Raw genomic sequence first — 22,410 nt, forward strand, 5'->3', positions numbered from 1 at the left:
GGCCAAATAAAGGTGCATTCACCATATGGCAGGCAGAAACAATCCATAGTGGACTGTTTGAGGGTTTAAAAACATCAAGATCACATGTCAAATGAGTAATACTTTGCATATCATAATTTACAGATATTTTTAAATAAAATTGATAAGGTAAAGCTCCTCATTTCAGTTAAAACAATTTACGGATTTTTACTTTTTCTTTTATCAGATACAAAGTCACAGAAAATCTTTGAATCCGTTAAACTGTTTAAATACATTCCAAATACTTCATCAAAAACTTTCAGATAAAACAATGCCCATAATTATTTAAAAATTGCATGAGAGCTAAATTCATTTTTCATATTGTACATAAAAATCAAATTTACTTTTCTTATATTGTACGAAGCTAACATCGTATTATAGGATAGACCATAACAGAAATAGGTCAAATCTTTATATACATGAAAATGACATATTATTTATTTTTCGATCACAAGATAAATCAAATATAATACTCATGCAATTTCATATTATAAAATACTAGTGAGAAATGAACTCACCTCTAATGAGTACAACTTCCTCAAAACACTGCTTTCCTGATATGAATCCGAACCTATAATATAAACATAAGACTAAGATTAAACTCAGGACAAGTACATTTTGAATCCGAACCTATAATATAAATATAAGACTAAGATTAAACTCAGGACAAGTACATTTTATAGGATAGTCATTGCAAAAATAAGGTACATGTAGATTTCTTTCTAATTTTAACAATTTACCTAGCTTAATTCCTAATTAAGTTTGAATTTTCTGGGTCTAGTTACAGTTTACTGAATAGTAGGGTCCTCATGAATAATTTCCATTCATTTTTCTTATCTTTTGGACCTATATACAAATTAATAATCTTTCAGGGGTCCCAAAACAATTTTTGTTATATAACTTAAATTCCCCCTTCTCTCTCTCCTCTATCTGTGCTTCTTCCCCGTTACTTCTCTTCTCATCAAATTTTTTTTGGTTTCTTTCTTCTTCTCCTCTCTCTCTCTCTCTCCCCCCCTCTACGGCGTCAAGTTGATGCGGTTGCTCAAGCTCCACCGTCGGAGCGGCCACCCGAGGACGAGTCCTCCCCGACGCCGGCGGTCAGGTAAGTGCCTATTCTTTTTTTTTCATCAATTCATAAAATCAAAGAAGGCTTAATGAGAGAGAATAAAAAAGTAAGTGCCTATTCTTTTTTTTTCATCAATTCATAAAATCAAAGAAGGCTTAATGAGAGAGAATAAAAATCATACCTTTGTTTCCCTCTTTTCTTTTCCTCTCCTTCCTCTTCTTCTTCTTCCTTTTTCCTCTTTTTCTCTTTTTTTAACCCTAATTTCTCTCCATTTCCTCCCTTTTTATATTGTCGGGAGGCAGTGGAAGAAAAGTTACAGCCATTGGTGAGGCGATGGGAACAGTGCGATTTTTTTTAATTATTTTTGTTCTTTATATATTTTTTTGTTTGGGGCTGTTATAATACCTCTTTTCTGTGCTCCAAATATCCCCCTAACAATCACCAATCAAAGCCAAAGAATTACTATTTCGTATGTTGGTATTTATAGCAAACACCAAACCCAAACTGAACAGGAAACCAAACATGGGCCTGACCTGATACGCAGTCGACCGCCACGGTCGACCGTGACAAACGACAGAGCCCAAAAATGCATTACAGGGTCTCGCGGTCGATCGCGCCAAGTCCAGGCACAAATCCTGGATCCGTGCACGATTGCGGTCAACCGGCCTTGCACTGCGGTCGACCGCACAGCTCCAAAACTGAACCCTGAGATTCCAAAACCTGCTCTGATCAAATTTCTCGCTGATTCTACAAATTTAACAAATGTAAAAGACTAGACATACAAGGGGACCCCATTTCAGCAGTCACATGAAAACATATGTGAATTAGTAGTCGAGCTCCACTTACCACTTTCTCTTGAGTTGAGGGGAAAAAAAGGATAGATGGCATACGCCATTGAAGCCAGTAGACCCTGGATTTCTTGCTGATGCTGAGGAACTCAGATCTGTCAATTTAAGCGTTTTCCTCGAATTGGAGACTATATTACTTTCCTGTAAAATAAAGAAGGCCTTTCAATATTTTCCTTTGAGCCCTAATACCAAAGCACAAAAAATGAAAATAACACCTACAAGTTACACTCTAATTTCTTCTCTTTAGTCTTTACATTATTCTACTGCTGAAAGTAACTAAGATCTGCAGGTAACTAAACCAAATTCCGTGCATACATAATGACTAGAAAACAACAGCAAAATGATATGAAGAGAAACTTAATTAGCTTCCCAAACCCATGCTAGGACGCATATTAAAGGACACAAAAAACTGAAAATTCAGGCAGAGATCCCTTTTGCTGACCTGTTGTTGTTTGATTGCGGACTCTAATGGAGTATGCACATCTTCCCCTCCAGAAGGGACTCTCGGTAAGTGCCTATTCTTTTTTTTTCATCAATTCATAAAATCAAAGAAGGCTTAATGAGAGAGAATAAAAAATCATACATTTGTTTCCCTCTTTTCTTTTCCTCTCCTTCCTCTTCTTCTTCTTCCTTTTTCCTCTTTTTCTCTTTTTTTAACCCTAATTTCTCTCCATTTCCTCCCCTTTTATATTGTCGGGAGGCGGTGAAAGAAAAGTTACCGCCATTGGTGAGGCGGTGGGAACAATGAGATTTTTTTAATTATTTTTATTCTTTATATATATATATATTTTTGTTTGGGGCTGTTACACTCTCCCCACCTAATAAAAAGTTTCGTCCTCGAAACTTAACATACTTTAATCTCCAAAGAGCTCTGGATATTTCTCTCGCATAAAATCTTCTGTTTCCTAAGTAGCTTCTCTTTCTGAATGGTTTTCCATTGTACTTTCACATATTTGATGGATGGTTCGACGCTTAAGTACTTGTTCCTTAAAATCCACAATGCGCTCAGGTTTCTCCTCGAAACCTTATAAGTCAAGTCAAGTTTTAGCTCCACTGGAAAAAATTCAATTATCTCATTTGGATTTCGGATAAACTTTCGCAGCATCGATACGTGAAATACGTCATGTATTCCAGATAGAAATGATGGTAACGCTAATTTATACGCCATTAGACCAACCCTTTGCAGAATCTCAAAAGGACCAATGAATCTTGGACTTAACTTCCCTTGGATTCTAAATCTTTTCACTCCTCGGGTAGTCGAGACCTTTAAGGAAACATGATCACTCACTTGAAATTCCATTTCTCTTTTTTTTGTCATCATAACTCTTCTGACGACTTTGTGCAGTACGAAGACGTTCTCGAACTAATTAAATTTTATCAATTGCTTGTTGCACCAATTCTAGTCCGAGAAGTTTTCTTTCTCTAACATCGTCCCAATAGATAGAAGACCTGCACTTTCTTCCAATAAAAAGTTCATATGGTGCCATCTGAATACTAGTCAGATAGTTGTTATTATATATGTAAATTTAGCCAAGAGCAGATAATCTTCTCATGATCCTTTCATTTCTACTACACAACATCTCAGCATATCTTCTAGTGTTTGAATTGTCCTTTCTGATTGGTCGTCCGTCTGTGGATGGTAAGCATAGCTAAAATTTAGTTTAGTTTGCAGAGCTCTTTGTACACTTTTCCAATATTTTAATGTGAACCTAGGGTCTCTATCCGAGACTATTGATATGAGTATTCCATGCAACCTCACTATCCCATTGATGTATAGTTTAGTTAGCTAATCTAATGAAAATTTCATATTGATAGGTAAAAAATATGCTGACTTAGTCAATCGATCAACAATCACTCATATCCCATCATTCTTCTTTAAAGTCTTGGGAACACCGGTGATGAATTCTATAGTGGTATATCCAAACTTTGGACTAAATTGGCTGGTCTTTGGTGTTCAGCCTTTACTTGTTGGCAAGTAAGACATTTCGCAACATAAGTAACAATTTATTTCTTCATGTTATTCCATCAATAGATTTCCTTAAGGTCTTTATACATCTTTATTGATCCAGGATGCATAGTATACAATGGTGTGCCTGTTTTAAAATCTTCTTCTTTATCTCTGTTATATCAGGCACACAAATTCTATTTCTAAATCTTAATGACCCATCTTCATGTATTTTAAATGCTCTTCGAGTGCATTCTTCCCCATTTTTCTTTATTTTCACTAGTTGAGGATCCTTCTGTTGGTTTGCTTTAATTTCATCTATCAAGGAAGATTGTATCACCATATTTGCTAGTTTAACTCCAATTTGGTAAATTCTAATTTCAATTCCAGTACGATCTAACTCCTTCAATAACTATCTTTGAGAAGTAGTTAAATATGCTAGATTACATGTATTTTTGCGGCTCAAAGCGTAGTAACAACATTTGCCTTGCTGAGGTGATAATTGATGGTAATATCATAATCTTTTAGAAGCTCTAACATTTCTTTGCCGCAAATTTAACTCCTTTTGAGTGAATATATATTTCAAACTCTTATGGTCAGTGTATGTTTCACAATGTACACCATATAAATAATATCTTCAAATCTTGAGAGCAACACTACTGTCGCTAATTCTAGGTCATGAGTGAGATAGTTTTGCTCATAGGGCTTTAACTACCTTGAAGCATATGCTATGACTTTTCCATTTTGCATAAGAACACATCCAAGTCCTCTTCTAGAGGCATCACTGTAGATAGTAAAGTCTGTATCTCCAGAGGGCAATGTAAGTATTGGGGCAGACACTAATCTGCTTTTTAACTCTCGAAAGCTTTTCTCACATTCATCTGACTAGATGAATTTAACCCCTTTCCGGGTAAGACGAGTCAGAGGTGAGGTAATACACTATAATGCTGACACATGAGATATCTGATTTCATAATTGAACAACATTCTTTCTTTCACTTGTACTAATAAATAGATATTTACATATTCTGTCAGTAAATTCTTATTAAGCGGACATATAAGTACCATATTGGTGACTATTGTTTGTTTGCGGTGAAAGTTGCTATTTTCATTGCTATCGAATCTATTACAACTTTAGTCATCACAATAAACTCGAATAAAATAAAAAGTTGATCTTTTTATAAGATCTCCTCACACAATGAAAATAAAAGAAGTTTACAACTTTGTCAAACAAACGCTGGGAGATCGTTTATCGATCTTCTGCTTGCGTGGGTGTCTTTGCCTGTACCGGGGTTTATCTGTGGACCACCGTCGATCAGATCTGATTGCTGAAAAATTGGACAGAGCTTCGTTTATCCGCGAAGGGATCGAGAAACCGTAGCTCTTATCTCGGCGAAGCGAGATAATCACTCTTCTTAAGATTATCACAACGGGATAATCTTAAGGAACGGATCCGGGAAACTGTAGATCTGACGAATCTCTCTCTCTCTCTCTTATGTTGAAGAACTCGATCCGATCTCTCCTCCTCCTCTTTGAAATTCGTGCACCTTCAGTCTTCAATCCAGCAGGGCTTCGCCTAATCTCCAAAACTCCAGCCCTGAAAAAATGAGGACCCGGGGGCTCTATTTATAGGCTTTACGGACGTCCGGGCGGTTAAAACCATCTAAAAGGCTATTTCTGCATTGGAGACACCCCAGGGTGTCTCAAACTGGGCCGAGACACCTTAGGGTGTCTCGCTCGTGTCGAGACACCTCGGGTGCCCCAGTTCAGCCTGAGACGCTCCGTTATGCCTGTTCGTCCGTTTCCGCCGTAACTTCTTCATCCGAACTCGGATTTGAACGATTCAAAGTGCGTTGGAAAGCCGACGAAGAGTTCTATAAGCTCCAATGATTATATCATCGGTTGAACAAATGAGACACAAAGGGTATTTTGTCGTTTGTGAACGATACGAGGTTCCCGATCAGTTCGTGTCTTTGTTATCCTGAAATTCTGCTGGTTCACATAGTTCGTCGATTCACTTCAAACGTTCACCGACATCAATCAAACTTCTGTGAACCGGATAGTGACGTTCATCGTCGTTTCTTAGCACTGAGCTGTTCGTGGAGACCTATAGGCAATTTTCGATGCCTACAGATACCCCCTCCAAAGCGTTCCAGACTCGTTTCTTTTATAGAAGAGGCTGGAATACTTTGGATATGATTGGTCCAACCTTTGATCGGTGTAAAGGACCTGTGATTAGCTTCAATTCTTGACTCCTTCGATTTTCAATCCATTCGATGCTTTGACGAATAGCTGAAGTTCTTTCAGCATCGCGTTTATCGCCTGGCCGTCGTCGAAGTCTCAAATCTAAAACTGATGAGTTGAGTTTGGCTCGTGTCGTCGAATTGACTTTGAACTGACTACCTTCGTCATGATATATTGATTCGCGTTGACTTTCTGATCGTAACGAGTTGACTGGCGTTGACCTAGGGTTACGCGTTGACCGGCGTTGACCCTAGGGTTTTGAACATCGCACGTTGACTTTTGATCGCAACGCGTTGGCTGGCGTTGACCTAGGGTTATGCGTTGACTGGCGTTGACCCTAGGGTTGTGAACATCGAACGTTGACTTTTTGATCACAACGCGTTGACTGGCGTTGACCTAGGGTTACGAACGTCGAACGTTGACCTTTTGATCGCAACGCGTTGACTGGCGTTGACCTAGAGTTACGCGTTGACCGGCGTTAACCTTAGGGTTTAAATTGTCATACGTTGACACAGTTTATACTCGTACGTTTACTGGAGTATACACAGTTTAAGCTCTTAAGGTATTGGAGCATGGTGGTCCCAAGTGTCGGGGCTGCAGGACCAACTGTTAAAGCTGATTTATCTGCATTTGTGGATCTTATCTTAATGTTGTTGGATAATCGAGTCACGAGACCAACTAACGGAGCTGATACATCAATGACTCACATTTATAGATTTTTTGGCAAATCCTCAGCCGTCAACGGGTTTGATGGGCCTTTACCGACTACCGTTTGAGTCGGGCTAGCATGCAGATTGTTTAAGTCCATTCCGCATGTGACGTTAAGCTAAAAGAGTTAACCCTTTTAGTGCTACAATATTGAATACGTAGACTTCGTCTTTCTCCTGTGAAAAGACTAAACAGCGACGTGTATCAGACGTTGACTTAGGATTTTTGGCAAATCCTCAGCCCTCAACGGATTTGACGTGCTCTTACCGATTACCGTTTGAATCGGGCTTACATGCGGATTGTTTTAAGCCCGTTCCGCATGTGGCGTTGTGCTAAAGGAATGAAATCCCTTAGACTTGATGCTACGACTTCGAATACGTAGACTTCGCCATTGTTACGGGAATAGGCTACCCGGTAACGTGTGTTAGACGCTGACGTATCCCTACTTAGGCTTCAGGATAAAATTCCCCAGACTGGAATTCTGGTGTCTTCTTCAATCGGTGTCTTTTTCAATCGGAGAAAGACTAAACCGGCAACGCGTGTTAGGCGTTGACTTATCCCTACTTAGGATTCAGGATAAAATTCCCCGTGCGTGTGAAGCACGAATTTTGGTGTTATTAATAACAACCTGCCATAATATTGAATATGTGGGCTTTTGTCCTTTTTTACGGTTAAGCACTAACCGGCAACGCGTATTAGGCGTTGACTTATCCCTTCTTAGGATTCGGGATAAGCACTAACCGGCAACGCGTATTAGGCGTTGACTTATCCCTTCTTAGGATTCGGGATAAAATTCCCCAAACTGGAATTCTGGTGTCTTCTTCAATTGGTGAAAGACTAAACCGGCAACGCGTGTTAGGCGTTGACTTATCCCTACTTAGGATTCAGGATAAAATTCCCCGTGCGTGTGAAGCACGGATTTTGGTATTACTAATAACAACCTGCCATAATGTTGAATATGTGGGCTTTTGTCCTTTTTTACGGTTAAGGACTAACCGGCAACGCGTGTTAGGCGCTGACTTATCCCTACTTAGGCTTCAGGATGAAATTCCCCATGCATAAAAGGCATGGATTTTTGTTGCTACGATGCTAAATACGTAGACTCGGTCGTTTTTACGGGAACGAACCACCCAGCAATGCGGGTTAAGCGTTGACTTATCCCTACTTAGGCTTCGGGATAAAATACCCCAGACTGAATTCTGGTGTCTTTTTCAATCGGTGAAAGACTAAACCGGCAACGCGTGTTAGACATTGACTTATCCCTGCTCAGGATTCGGGATAAAATTCCATGTGCCCGTGAGGTACGGATTTTTAGGAGTTGAAAAAGTGGTGTCTTCTCTTGAGTCAAAGACGAACCCGAAATGGGAGAGGAAGAATTTTATATTCTATCTCCTAACACCGAAGAGGGAGAATTTTATATTCTACCCCCAGTTGAAAAAGAGACTCGAGGTGGGATCTCCACCCCCAGAATCCGGAAAGGTGAAACTAGGAGTGAGATCTCCACTCCGAGAATCAAAAAGATTCGGATAACCCTAACTGTCGGAAGGTTTGATTACCGAACTAAAGATAAATTTCTCATTTATCGAGAGTGAATTGTGATTTTGGTCCTAACTGTAGGAAGGTTTGACCAAGCGGGAGTTTGAGATGACCCTAACTGTAGGAAGGTTTGATCACTCGATTTGAAAGTGGACCTCTCGTTCATTGGAGGAATCAAGAGGGGATTTTGGTTTTGGCCCTAACTGTAGGAAGGTTTGACCGAGGGGGATGTTTGAGACGATCCTAACTGTAGGAAGGTTTGATCGCTAGATTTGTTGATCTCTCGTTCATTGGAGGAATCGAGAGGAGATTTTGGTTGTGGTCCTAACTGTAAGAAGGTTTGACCAAGTGGGAATGAGAGTACAAATTATAATGGGAGTGTTGACTTGTACAAGTCACTCAGAGGGGGTTCCTGGTGTTAAGTAATAAATACTTAACGCGGAGGGGTTTAACGATTGTCAATGATCAGGATATTAAAATACTAAGTATTATGTCCAGACTCTAACAATGGGAGTGTTGAGTGCACAGACGTAACGAGTGTTTGAGTGGATTCAACCGAAGGAATTTTGGTGGTCCCACCGTCAATCGGTCTGATCGGTGGGGGATTTTGTGGTGGAAGACTGTGAGTTTTCAAACACCAATGGGGATTTTGTGAGGAAAGATTGATCCAACGAAGTGATCGAATCTCGTCTCAACAAAAGAGTGTTCGGAAATCACGGTGGGTTTAGTGTTTATCACTTTATTTGTAATGATCGGGTTATCCCTAAGAAAATTACATATAGTATTCTTCCGGGAACTTCCCGTTACATGAATCATCCACCCCCAGCTTCTTCGCGAAACTGCTTTTATCATTGCATTCGGTTACATGATCGGGTTATCCTTAAGAATATTACATATAAAAATTCTCCAGGAACTTCCCGTCAACAGTAGGAAATAGTTTAGACTCATATACCAATTAGAGTATCAGGGAGCAGTTTAACCTCTTATACCGGTCGGAGGGTTAAGAAGCAGTTTATACTCTTATACTTGTCGGAGTATGTAAGGGAGCAGGTTGCCGTTCTCATTTGGCTTATCCTAGTGCTATGACGCCGGCTTCAACCAAGGTTTGGATGATATTCTTTAAAGTAAAGCAAGTCTTGGTGGGATGGAGGATCCTCTTATGGTATGCGCAGTACTTCGGATCCATAGTATTGTCAGCTTCCTCCTGATTTGTGACGGGTGGTAGCTTAATCTTATTGTTTTCAAGAAGGGTCTCGAAGATGGCTGGAACGTCTTCGTCCTTGAATGAGTACTCTTTTTTGGAGCCTCGAATCTGAAGTCTTCTGTTGTCTTCGGGGTTGCTGTTGCGACGTCTGATTAACATCAACAACAGTTGTAGGTGCCTTCCCTTCCTCATGGGAAATGAGACTCGGATTCAGAGGGTTAGCCATCGGTTGGTGTAGGCGTCAAAAAATGCTGAAAGATATCCAAGCGAAGCTCAAAAGGAGATTATTGAAAAATCAAAGAAAAAGACAGACTTTACTGTCTCGCACGCGAGACAGACTTTACTGTCTCGCACGCGAGACAGACTTTACTGTCTCGCCCGCGGGACAGTCTTTGCTGTCTCGCAGTGCGAGACAGTGTTTACTGTCTCGCCAGCGAGTCGAGACAGCAAATGCTGTCTCGCGAGCTCATTTTCCTCTAACTGTTCATAGGGGTTATAAATAACCCCCTGAGGTCAATTTTTGAAGGGGCTGATCATTTTGAGCACTTCAGAGCAGAGAGAGCAGAGTTCCTGAGCTTCCGGCAATTCCTTGAGATTCGAGCTTTGACTTGATCTTAAGAAGAACGACTATCTTACTTTGATAAGATATCGTTTCAAATTCTCACTTCGATAAACGAAGGAAGAATCATTAAACCCCTCACGGTTCAATCAGAATCTGTGATTTGGTGGTCCACGAGTCAAAGCACTCCCGGCACAGGCAAAGATCCCGCGCAAGCAGCGATCCAAACAACGATCCTGCGTTTGTTTCTAAAAAGTTGTAATTTTTATTTTGTTGTGTAAAATAAGTCTTATAAAAAGGCTATTTCTTTTGAATTTGTTGTAATCGACTGAAGATATAATGAATTCCATGACAAAACCAACTTTTGACGCAAACAAGTTGGCGACCACAGTGGGAGCCAACGGTCTCGCTGCCGAGACCGTCGTGTCGCAGCCAACCATCAAGATCCCGGTTGAATCAACGGTCGAGTACGAGTTCGACCAAGCGAAGTTTGAGGAGTATTTGTCATCCTCATCTGTAAAGTCTTCCTCGCCTTGCAAATGCAGGAAGATTTCATCTTTGTTGAAGTTGTCAAACACTACAGATGAAGACTATCGCTGAATTGTTGCTGAGGATTCTACTCGCAACCTCTCTGCTCATAATGACTCTTCTCCAATTAAGGAGTCATTAAATCAAAGCCCGACGGTATTGACGAAAAGAGCTCGTCAGAGACAACGTCAACGTCGCGCTCGCCAAATGGCTAAGGCCTTGGAACAACCCGACGGAGTTCGTTATCATGCGGACTTAGAGTCGAGGAGGCATCGAGTGGTTTAGTTGTTTCAACGACCAATCACTCATGTCTCTGCTAAACTCACGACGGATGAATGGACTATTGTCAAAAGGGCTCGTTCGACCCTCAAAGAACGTATACAAAAACGTCGTGCAAATGCTGCTCATGCCCGTGCTCTCTTACAACAAAGACGAGAAAGGAAGAAGGAAACGGTGGCCAAAGAACCACTGAAACTCTGCCAAGTTTGGATTCCAAAGTTTGGAGTTGTGAAAAATCAGCATTCGGAGCCCGTTAAGACTCCACACCCGCAAGGGGGTGGTTCTAAATGTATGACTCTTAACATAACCTTGGATCGCTCAGAGGCGACGACAAGTCATCCTGGATATGTTAACAAGGTTCAAACACAAAAACAGAAGATAGGTTGCTCTGGTCACCATGCTGACGAGTTGTACTATCAAACTAAAGGTGGAAATAAATCACATAAAAGGACTGTTCGAGAAACGAATCGTCATTGTGTATGTGAAAAACTTATCAAAGCAGTGTTGTCCAAATGCAACTGCTTTAAAGCCATTCCGCCGAAAATTTCTGTGTTCCAAATACTTTCTACTGAAATGTCAAAGCCCAAACCGAGACGTTTCAACAAGAAGCTTGCTATTCAAGAGGATGAATTTCCTGAAGTCACCATCAACATGGCTGATAAAGGAAAATCTAAGTGGCATTCAAGTGAACCAAACCCCGACTTTTCCCCGGGAGGAAAAGTCGATTCAAGAATTGCCCGACGGATGTCTCGACTCCAGTTAGAAGCTATCAGGCGTAAAGACTACAAGAGAATGCATAAAGGAATGTCATCAGAGGATGAGCTCTCGGACATTTGTTCTGCAATCGCTTCGGATGATACATCATCTAGCATAGGGCAAACCAGAGAAGTACTCACAATCACCTCTGATCAATTCGCTCAAATGCTTCAAGAAGCTCTAGCCAAACAACGTGAAGAAATTAGAGCTGAAATGAAGACAGAGATGGAGTTGGCTATTCAACAAATAAAAGAATTGCTAGTTCAACGGTCTCAACCTCCTGAATCCAGCCGCCACACTCAGAATATTATGGATGACAGTGATCCAGAAGTGCCAGCCCACACTCAGAATATTATGGATGACAGTGATCCAGAAGTGGATGAAGTCATTATGGCTGATACACCTCCCAATAGCAATAACGCTGGGGGTAGTCTAACGGATTCTCCCAATAACGAGATTGGGGGTGGTTCAATAGCACCTCTCACAGGGGGTGGTCTAACTCATTCTCCTCAACGTCCTTCGAATGAAGACATAGACGATAAAGGGAAAATGAAATAGCTTGAAAACAAAATCAACGCTTTAATGACGGCTCAAGAAATGAAGAAGACGAGTATTCCATGTCCCTATCCAAGAGAATGGGATTCAATACCGTACCCGGCAAAATTCAATCTGATTAACTTCACACCGTTTGAGGGGAAAAGCTCGCCTATTCAGCACTTGATTTATTTCAAGTCTCATTTGGGCATGATCTCTGGAAACGAGGCTTTAATGGTCCGGTCATTCGTTGGCACCCTTCGTGGGCCCGCCTTCGATTGGTACCGACGTCTCAAGCCAGGGAGCATCAATTGTTGGGATGACATGGAAAGTTTATTCCTCAGCAACTTCTTCGATGATGATACAGAAGTGTCAATCGGAACCCTTCTAGATGAGAAGCAAAAAGACGGAGAGTCAGTCGACAATTTTGTCAAGCGTTTCTGTGGTAAGGCAATGAATTGCAGAGATCCTGTTACAGAGGAGTTTATTCTGCAAACATGCCACAATAATCTCTCCATCGATGTCTTGGAAACCCTGGGGGTCGTACCGTCCAAAACTTGGAAAGATTTGAAAATGCGCGGTGAACAACCTGAACACTTTCTTAAAAGAAAGAAAGCTGAGAGAAGCCGACCGACGACATCTGCAATCGCTGGGAACGCGACTCTCGATCCGAAGTTTCAAAAGGAGTATTCTTTCGAAAACGATGAAGCTCCAGCCATATTGAAATACCTCATCCCTATCAAAGATCAGGAGGGAGCTAAGAGGATTATGGATCCAAACTACTGTGCGTACCACAGAAGGGTTCTTCACCCCACTGAGATTTGCTTTGGACTCAAAAACAAAATCCAAGCCTTAATTGACTCCGGTGTCATAACGGCGGAACAAGCCAAGTAAAGATGGTTCTAACTCCAGTGGGTGCACGAGTATAAACTGTTTCCCCCCACTCCAAAGAGTATACGAGTATAAACTGCTTCTCGGTCATCTAACTGAATACAATGGTAAACCCAACTTCACAAAGGAAGCTGGGGGTGGATGATTTATGTAACGGGAAGTTCCTAGAGAATCTTATATTCTTAAGGATAACCCGAACATGCGACGCCAAAATCCCCTCTCGATTCGTTCCATGAACGAGAGGTCCACAAATTGAACGATCAAACCTTTAAACAGTTAGGATCGTCTCAAATTCCCATCTTGGTCAAACCTTTAAACAGTTAGGACCAAAGCCAAAATCCCCTCTCGATTCGTTCCATGAACGAGAGGTCCACAAATTGAACGATCAAACCTTTAAACAGTTAGGATCGTCTCAAATTCCCATCTTGGTCAAACCTTTAAACAGTTAGGACCAAAGCCAAAATCCCCTCTCGATTCGTTCCATGAACGAGAGGTCCACAAATTGAACGATCAAACCTTTAAACAGTTAGGGATCGTATCAAAATCACATCTGGTCAAACCTTTAAACAGTTAGGACCAAAGCCAAAATCCCCTCTCGATTCCTTCCATGAACGAGAGGCCCACAAATTGAACGATCAAACCTTTAAACAGTTAGGATCGTATCAAAATCACATCTGGTCAAACCTTTAAACAGTTAGGACTAAAGCCAAAATCTCCTCTCGATTCCTTCCATGAACGAGAGGCCCACAAATTGAACGATCAAACCTTTAAACAGTTAGGATTGTATCAAACTCACATCTGGTCAAACCTTTAAACAGTTAGGACCAAAGCCAAAATCCCCTCTCGATTCCTTCCATGAACGAGAGGTCCACAAATTAAACGATCAAACCTTTAAACAGTTAGCATCGTCTCAAAACTCCCACTTGGTCAAACTTTAAACAGTTAGGACCAAAGCCAAAATCCCCTCTCGATTCGTTCCATGAACGAGAGGTCCACAAATTGAACGATCAAACCTTTAAACAGTTAGGATCGTATCAAACTCCTATTTGGTCAAACCTTTAAACAGTTAGGACCAAAGCCAAAATCCCCTCTCGATTCGTTCCATGAACGAGAGGTCCACAAATTGAACGATCAAACCTTTAAACAGTTAGGATCGTCTCAAATTCCCATCTTGGTCAAACCTTTAAACAGTTAGGACCAAAGCCAAAATCCCCTCTCGATTAAGTGGAGATCCCACTTTGAGTTTTCTTTGCACTTAGGAGATAGAATATAAAATTCTTCCTCTCCGATTTCGGGTTCATCTCTACCAACAAACAAGAGACCAGGAGATAGAATATAAAATTCTTGCTCTCCGATTTCGGGTTTATCTCTACCAACAAAAAAGAGACCAGGAGATAGAATATAAAATTCTTCCTCTCCATCATTGGGTTCATCTCTACCAACAAAAAAGAGACCATATTACTCCAATAGGTACACGAGTCTAAACTGTTTTCCTACACTCGGCAGGCAGTTTCTGGAGAATATTAATCTGAATATTCTTAAGGATAACCTGACGAACTCTCAATGGACATACAAGCATCAATCTGGAAATACCAGCCTCGATTCAAGATCTCAACAACGGTCAAGCGATAAACGCGATGTCGGGAGAACATTAGTTGTTCTGCAAAGAACTGGATAGACTAATGAATGAAGAGATTAAGAGCTGGAGTCATTTTACAGATTCATCTACACGATCTACTCAATCAAGTATTGAAAGGATTGCAAATAAGACCTGTCTTATCCAAAGTGTCCCAAGACTCCTCTATAAAAGAATAAGTCTAAAACACTTTGGAGGGGGTATCTGTAGGCGTCAAAAAATGCTGAAAGATATCCAAGCGAAGCTCAAAAGGAGATTATCGAAAAATCAAAGAAAAAGACAGACTTTACTGTCTCGCCGGCGAGACAGTCTTTACTGTCTCGCCCGCGAGACAGTCTTTACTGTCTCGCAGAGCGAGACAGTTCTCGAAGGCTCAGAAACTGTTTTATAAACCGCCGACACGTGGCTATTAACTGCCAAAGAACATGGGAAACGTTGTGGGCGAGAATCACGTTGACAACTGCCAAAATAACGGAGTTTTAAAACGTGGGAAGGCAGTTACAACAAAAACTGCCAGACAGTTATTGTTTCCGAGATAGTATTTACTGTCTCGGAACCCGAGACAGTCTTTACTGTCTCGGAACCCGAGACAGTCTTTACTATCTCGACTATCTTACTTTGATAAGATATCGTTTTAAATTCTCACTTCGATAAACGAAGGAAGAATCATTAAACCCCTCACGATTCAATCAGAATCTGTGATTTGGTGGTCCACGAGTCAAAGCGCTCCAGGCACAGGCAAAGATCCCACGCAAGCAGCGATCCAAACAACGATCCTGCGTTTGTTTCTCAAGAGTTGTAATTTTTCCTTTTGTTGTGTAAAAGGAGTCTTATAAAAAGGCTATCTTTTTTTTTAAATTTATTGTAATCGACCGAAGATATAATGAATTCCATGACAAAGTCAATTTTTGACGCAAACAGTTGGCTTCTTTCGACCTTCCTCCTTCTGAGGAAGCGTTCAGCCTGCTCTCCACGCACCTTCAACTCTTTCCAGGTATTGAGCGGCTCTACTCCCATAACGTCCAAGATGTTAATGGACAAGTTGTTATGACAAGTCTGCAAAACGAATTCCTCCGTGATGGGATCCTTGCAGTTCATTGCCTGATTGCGGAAGCGTTTGATGAAGGTATCCACCGACTCTCCGTCTTTTTGTTTCTCATCGAAGAGTGTCATGATCGACACTTTGGCGTCATCATCGAAGAAATGAGCGAGGAACATGCTCTCCAGGTCCTCCCAGCTGTTAATGTTTCCGGGCTTGAGACGGTGGTACCAATCGAAGGCGGGCCCGCGAAGGGTGCCAACAAATGACCGGACCATCAGAGGCTCGTTGCCAGAGATCACTCCCAAATGGGACTTGAAATAGATCAGGTGCTGAGTGGGGGAACCCTTCCCGTCGAACGGCGTAAAGTTGATCAGGTTGAACTTCGCCGGATACGGGATCGATTCCCATTCTCTTGGGTAAGGACACGGAATGCCGGTCTTCTTTACCTCTTGAGCAGACATCAGGGCATCAATTTTCCTCTCGAGATCCTTCATCTTTTTGTCCTCATCTATATCCTGTTTTGGACAATTCCTGAAAGGAATAACGGGGCCACCCCCAACATTATCATCTTTGGTGGGACCACCCCCAATATTATTGTCCTTAGTGGGACCACCCCCAGCGTTGTGTTCATCCACATCTGAATCGCTACCTGCTTGGTTAGCAGTGTTGCGACGGCTGGACTCACCTAGCTGATTCGACAAAGCTCGAATTTGTTGGTCGTGCATTTGTCTCATCTCCTGCATAGCCATTTCCATCTCAATCTTGAATGCCTCTTTCTGCTTGGCTAAGGCTTCCTCAACCATTTTGGTTACTTCCTCGGTATTAATCATAAACACTTCACGGGATTGTCCCGGACTGAATACCGTATTATCAGAAGCGATTGCCGAGTTAGCATCCGATGCTTCATCATTCGAGGATAACCCTCTCTGCATTCTCTGATAATCCCTTTGTCTAATAGTTCCTGATCGTAACCGGATTAGACGATGTGATACAAGCGGATCAGAGCTAGAAGGTCGAATCGATTTTTCCTTATCAACCATATTGATGGTAACCTCTGGGGGTTCATCACCTTGAATGACCGATCGTTTCTTACGGAGACGCTTTTGATTGGACTTAGCCTTTTCGTTGGAGATCCTCTCAAATACCGAGACCCTCTGCGGAGCGGTCTTGGGGTAGCTACACACTGATAATACTGCCCTGATAAATTTGGTACACGGACAGTGAGAGTCCGCTTCTCAGGTACTTCTCTTTCGAGGTTTATTCGTACCCCCAGCCCGATAGTACAACTCATCAACGTTGCAGTCAGAGCAACCTATCGGCTATTTACATGAATTCTCCGGTATAACACATTCTTCTGTCTGACGCGTTTTCATTTGAGTAAACATCTTCTTGTTGGCGTTTACAGGAGTCACACGCTTGGAATCACACCTTTGTGAGGGTGAAACCTTAACGGGCTCCTGGTTTTCTGCACGCACCCCCAAGCGGGCCGTTGTAGAAATTAATTTGTTAGGAGGTCGCATACGACCCCCAGTCCGGATGTTTGCTCGAAGCTCCTTCAACGGTCTCAAGCTTTCCTTAACAGGTGTTTTTCCTCGATCCTCGGGTAGAGAACCGATGCGATCATTTAATGGGACTCTAGATTTGGGGAGATCCACGTTGTCATAGAGCTTCACTGGAGGTGCAGGAGCAATAGGAGCGAGATCTGGAGTTGACAAAGGCCGGAGAGCAGCCTCGGATGCTTTTGCCTTGGGCACTGGTTTGGCTTTTGGCATCCAAACTTGTTTAGATCTCGGTGATCTCTTAACTGCCTCTTCCTTTTGCATTTCACGTGCTTTTCACGCAAGGATCCTCGTCTGCGCTAGCTGTGCACGACGCTTGTGGATACGTTCCTCAAGAGTTGAACGAGTTCGTTTGACACGAACCCATTCGTTAGTAGGTGGTTGGGAGGAGGTGTCCAAAGCTGGTCGTGGCGACAGATTAGCCACTTGGTACTTTCTGAACTCCAGATCTGCTTGGTAATGGAGTCCATCCACCTGATCCAAAGCCTTGGTGAATTGGCGCGCGAGGCGTTGGCGTTTTCTTTGACGTGCTCTCTTTGATAGAGTTGGCGCACCTTCAGCAGTCGGCTCCTTGATCACGAAGGAGTTCAGATCTGCAAATTTGGCTTCATTGAACGCCGGTGGATCGTTGCAAGGTGCAACAGCAACAGCGGTAGAGAGATCGTCTTCTTGGGTCTTCAGATCTGAAGACCAGCAGATCTTTCTGGAGGAGGAGGCACTCCTGCACTTGCCAGGAGAGGCGGGTCTGGAGGAGGAGGCACTCCTGTGCTTGCCAGGAGAGGCGGATCTGGAGGAGGAGGAGGAGGAGACGTACTCCTCGAACTTTTGCTGGTCGAATTCATATTCGACCTCTTCGAGCACCGGGATCTTGATCGTCGGCTGCGGCACGACAGCTTCGGCAGCGAAGCTGTTGGCTCCCACTGTGGTCGCCAGTTTGTTTACGGTGAAAGTTGCTATCTTCATTGCTATCGAATCTATTACAACTTTAGTCATCACAATAAACTCGAGTAAAATAAAAAGTTGATCTTTTTATAAGATCTCCTTACACAATGAAAATAAAAGAAGTTTACAACTTTGTCAAACAAACGCAGGGAGATCGTTTATCGATCTTCTGCTTGCGTGGGTGTCTTTGCCTGTGCCGGGGTTTATCCGTGGACCACTGTCGATCAGATCTGATTGCTGAAAAATTGGGCAGAGCTTCGTCTATCCGCAAAGGGATCGAGAAACCGTAGCTCTTATCACGGCGATGCGAGATAATCACTCTTCTTAAGATTATCACAACGGGATAATCTTAAGGAACGGATCCGGGAAACTGTAGATCTGACGAATCTCTCTCTCTTATGTTGAAGAACTCGATCCGATCTCTCCTCCTCCTCTTTGAAATTCGTGCACCTTCAGTCTTCAATCCGGCAGGGCTTCGCCTAATCTCCAAAACTCCAGCCCTGAAAAAATGAGGACCCGGGGGCTCTATTTATAGGATTTACGGACGTCCGGGCGGTTAAAACCGCCTAAAAGGCTATTTCTGCATTGGAGACACCCCAGGGTGTCTCAAACTGGGCCGAGACACCTCGGGTGCCCCAGTTCAGCCTGAGACGCTCCGTTATGCCTGTTCGTCCGTTTCCGTCGTAACTTCTTCATCCGAACTCGGATTTGAACAATTCAAAGTACGTTGGAAAGCCAACGAAGAGTTCTATAAGTTCCAATGATTATATCATCGGTTGAACAAATGAGACACGAAGGGTATTTCGCCGTTTGTGAACGATACGAAGTTCCCGATTAGTTCGTGTCTTTGTTATCCTGAAATTCTGTTGGTTCACGTAGTTAGTCGATTCACTTCAAGCGTTCACCGACATCAATCAAACTTCTGTGAACCGGATAGTGACGTTCATCGTCGTTTCTTAGCACTGAGCTGTTCGTGGAGACCTATAGGCAATTTTCGATGCCTACAGATATTGTTATCGGAGAAACTTTGACGAGGATAAATATGCTTTCCATCTACCTCTCAAGTTCCAACAGTAAGCATAAAGAATATGCTCCCACAATTTATATAATCATCTCCAACTATTCTTCTGTTTGTAAGTATAAAAGATCAATTTTAATTTTGTTCCGAAGCGTTGTTTAAGTTTTCCCGCATTGGGAATGAAACCTAAATTCTCTGTTATATATTATAGCTACTAGTATTCAATACAACTCACACATCTTTAATACATATGATCATTACTATTCTGACTCCTAAAGCCAGTTAGAAAAATGCATAGCTGTCTACTCTCATTACCATAAAAATATAATGAGGTTAAAAAAATCTACAATCTTTTATAATGCTCAACCTTCACAAGCTCAAACATCAAGCACAGAGACATAATCTGAAATCTATACTTCCTGTGAATCAACCGAAATGCTGGTCACAAGTCTCTATACATCCTTGTACTGCCTGAATAAAAATGTATCAATAACAGGTTGACTTCTAAATTTCTAGCCTTAGCTTAGGATCATTTCAGGCACATAGGCTATTTTTTTTATAAAATCTCCACTGTTAAGTCATTAGCACGAATTTTTTCTTACCTTTGGTTAATTTTTTTCCACTGTAAAAATATCACAACAATGTACTGTCACAATCCTTTCAATCAAAATAATTTAAATTCTAAAATAAGTAAACATCATTGTAGAGTCATAAATCTAAATATCAAATCTAGCCTATTCCAATATATCTTTTGATTTGGTGTTTGAAATATAAATACAAGTATTTCACTTTGTACTCAAGAAATCCACCTTTACATTCCTCTGACTAAGGTGATAATCAAAATTGAAGTCATAACCTTTATTGATTTGGACAATTTTCTTCTCATACAATGTCTATTTTATGGTAATTATAATTCTTCAGATACTAATAATCGATATAAATACCGTCTACTCTGCAACTCATATGACTTAATATTCCAAGATCTGTATATATATTCTCATTTTGTATAGAATGATTCAAAGATAGTATATGGAAATTATTGTATACTAATAAAATCCACTGATCATGAAATAAGTGCATAAACAAATCAATCCTTTCACAAAAAAACTTTTCTTCACTTCTTATTCAGGATAAATCGCATATTCAATGTACGTTCAAAGCAATTAAAAGCTATTAGTAAAGTCATCACTTTATAAGTTTTCACTATGTGCTACATGATGACTGAGGGGAAATAATATAGTACACCTTAATACATTTTCCACATCAACACCGTAAACCTAAGTGAGCTAGCATCACAATTCTTATACTAAAATAATGTAGTAAGTATAAAAGCAAGAAATACTCTCCAACAACTTCACATTTCTTCAATCGTGTGAATAATTTGTCATATATCAAACTTTGCAAAAACATTTTTGAATGTCCTTCAACTCATGATATTCTATCTTGCACTTGTTAGAATACTAAAAATAAATCACACATTCAACATAGGTCCAAAGACATTGAAAGCTATTAACGTATTAACAAACTAAAAGAAACAATCTTTAATCAAAATTCAAAACGTAATAACTTTAACTAAACTTTAGCTCTATCATAACGTCGCAAAAATAATCCTTAGATATTCTTTTGCCCATGTCAACTCTTGAAAAAAAAATATTCATACATCGTCAAAGAGGCCACTACAAATTGATCCATTTATGATTAGACTATCTCATCCACCAAACAATTTTTTTTTTGAAGTCTATCGATGCATTGTCATCTGGTTGGTATCATCAAGGAATAGTATCATAATTCATAATAACAATAGTCAGTAACATTACTCTATGAAATACTCAAGTTATGTACATAGACAAATATTTAAGTAATAACCACATATTTTACCCTGCATTATGCTACACAAGCTATATATGTAAGTCCTTGAAAAAATAATATCAAAACTAATAGCCTTCATAGTCTTCTACATTTATAAAGTCTATACTTTCATGTTTCTAACTAGAATTCATACATAGAATTTTCTATAATCATCAACCAACTAAGCTGGCATACTATCTACTATAACATCTCAAAATAAACCATTAAATTTCTTTTCTATAAATCTCAAATAATAATATCTCACATCAAGTGCCATCACAACCTAACATCACCAAAATAAATACATTTAGCACGAAAGTTTAATCATAATGATCATCTATAACTGATCCCTTAAATTTTCCTTATCATAATAACATATATCATCAGATAATATTTTCATGAGTCACATATGTCAAACATGCCTCCAATTAAGCTGAACTAATTCCTTTTTATCTAGGAAAACTAAATAAGGAATTATGTAATCCATGAATCTAAAATCATATACCTCTATAACTAAAGTTGATCCAATAATATTCATATTGTCCTCAATCAGACTTCAAAATAAAACACCAACTTTCATTTCCATGCATCAAAATCCAATATATATTTTTTTTCATTACTTAACCATCTCCAAAATTAATTAGGACCTATACCCTAAGCTCCGATACCATCTTACTGTCACGCCCCGAAACTGCAGTTGAAAAATTTATAAATACAAGGTACGTGACAACAGCGACCCATGCACAAGACAAGTCTTATGCATGAGTCAAGCCTGGCACTTCATATCACATAGTTTATCTCTAAACATTTATAAAATTGCTGATGATAGAAGTTCAGAGCAACTATATATATATATATATATATATATATATATATATATATATATATATATAGACAAGTCTTATGCATGAGTCAAGCCTGGCACTTCATATCACATAGTTTATCTCTAAACATTTATAAAATTGCTGATGATAGAAGTTCAGAGCAACTATATATATATATATATATATATATATATATATATATATATATATATATACGCCCCGAAACTGCAGTTGAAAAATTTATAAATACAAGGTACGTGACAACAGCGACCCATGCACAAGACAAGTCTTATGCATGAGTCAAGCCTGGCACTTCATATCACATAGTTTATCTCTAAACATTTATAAAATTGCTGATGATAGAAGTTCAGAGCAACTATATATATATATATATATATATATATATATATATATATATATATATAT

The 22,410-nt window shown here is 40.4% G+C and overlaps 1 protein-coding gene across 2 annotated transcripts in view; it reads right to left on the minus strand.

Annotated features, from left to right (window-relative positions):
* LOC109822971 overlaps positions 537-22,410 on the minus strand; it is a 29,644-nt gene continuing 7,770 nt past the window's right edge. Inside the window, exons 2-5 of one of the 2 annotated variants that reach the window (XM_020389260.1) lie at positions 2,375-2,430; positions 1,931-2,073; positions 1,618-1,789; positions 537-589 (exon numbers count right to left, since the gene is read on the minus strand). In XM_020389260.1, the coding sequence (XP_020244849.1) occupies positions 557-589; positions 1,618-1,789; positions 1,931-2,073; positions 2,375-2,430 (404 nt within the window). In that variant the 3' untranslated portion in view covers positions 537-556. The remainder of the gene's footprint in view (positions 590-1,617; positions 1,790-1,930; positions 2,074-2,374; positions 2,431-22,410) is intronic. The other variant, XM_020389259.1, reaches the window with a different exon arrangement.

Source organism: Asparagus officinalis, chromosome 8 (genome assembly GCF_001876935.1).
Source record: "Asparagus officinalis chromosome 8, Aspof.V1, whole genome shotgun sequence".
NCBI classification, from domain to species: Eukaryota; Viridiplantae; Streptophyta; class Magnoliopsida; order Asparagales; family Asparagaceae; genus Asparagus; species Asparagus officinalis.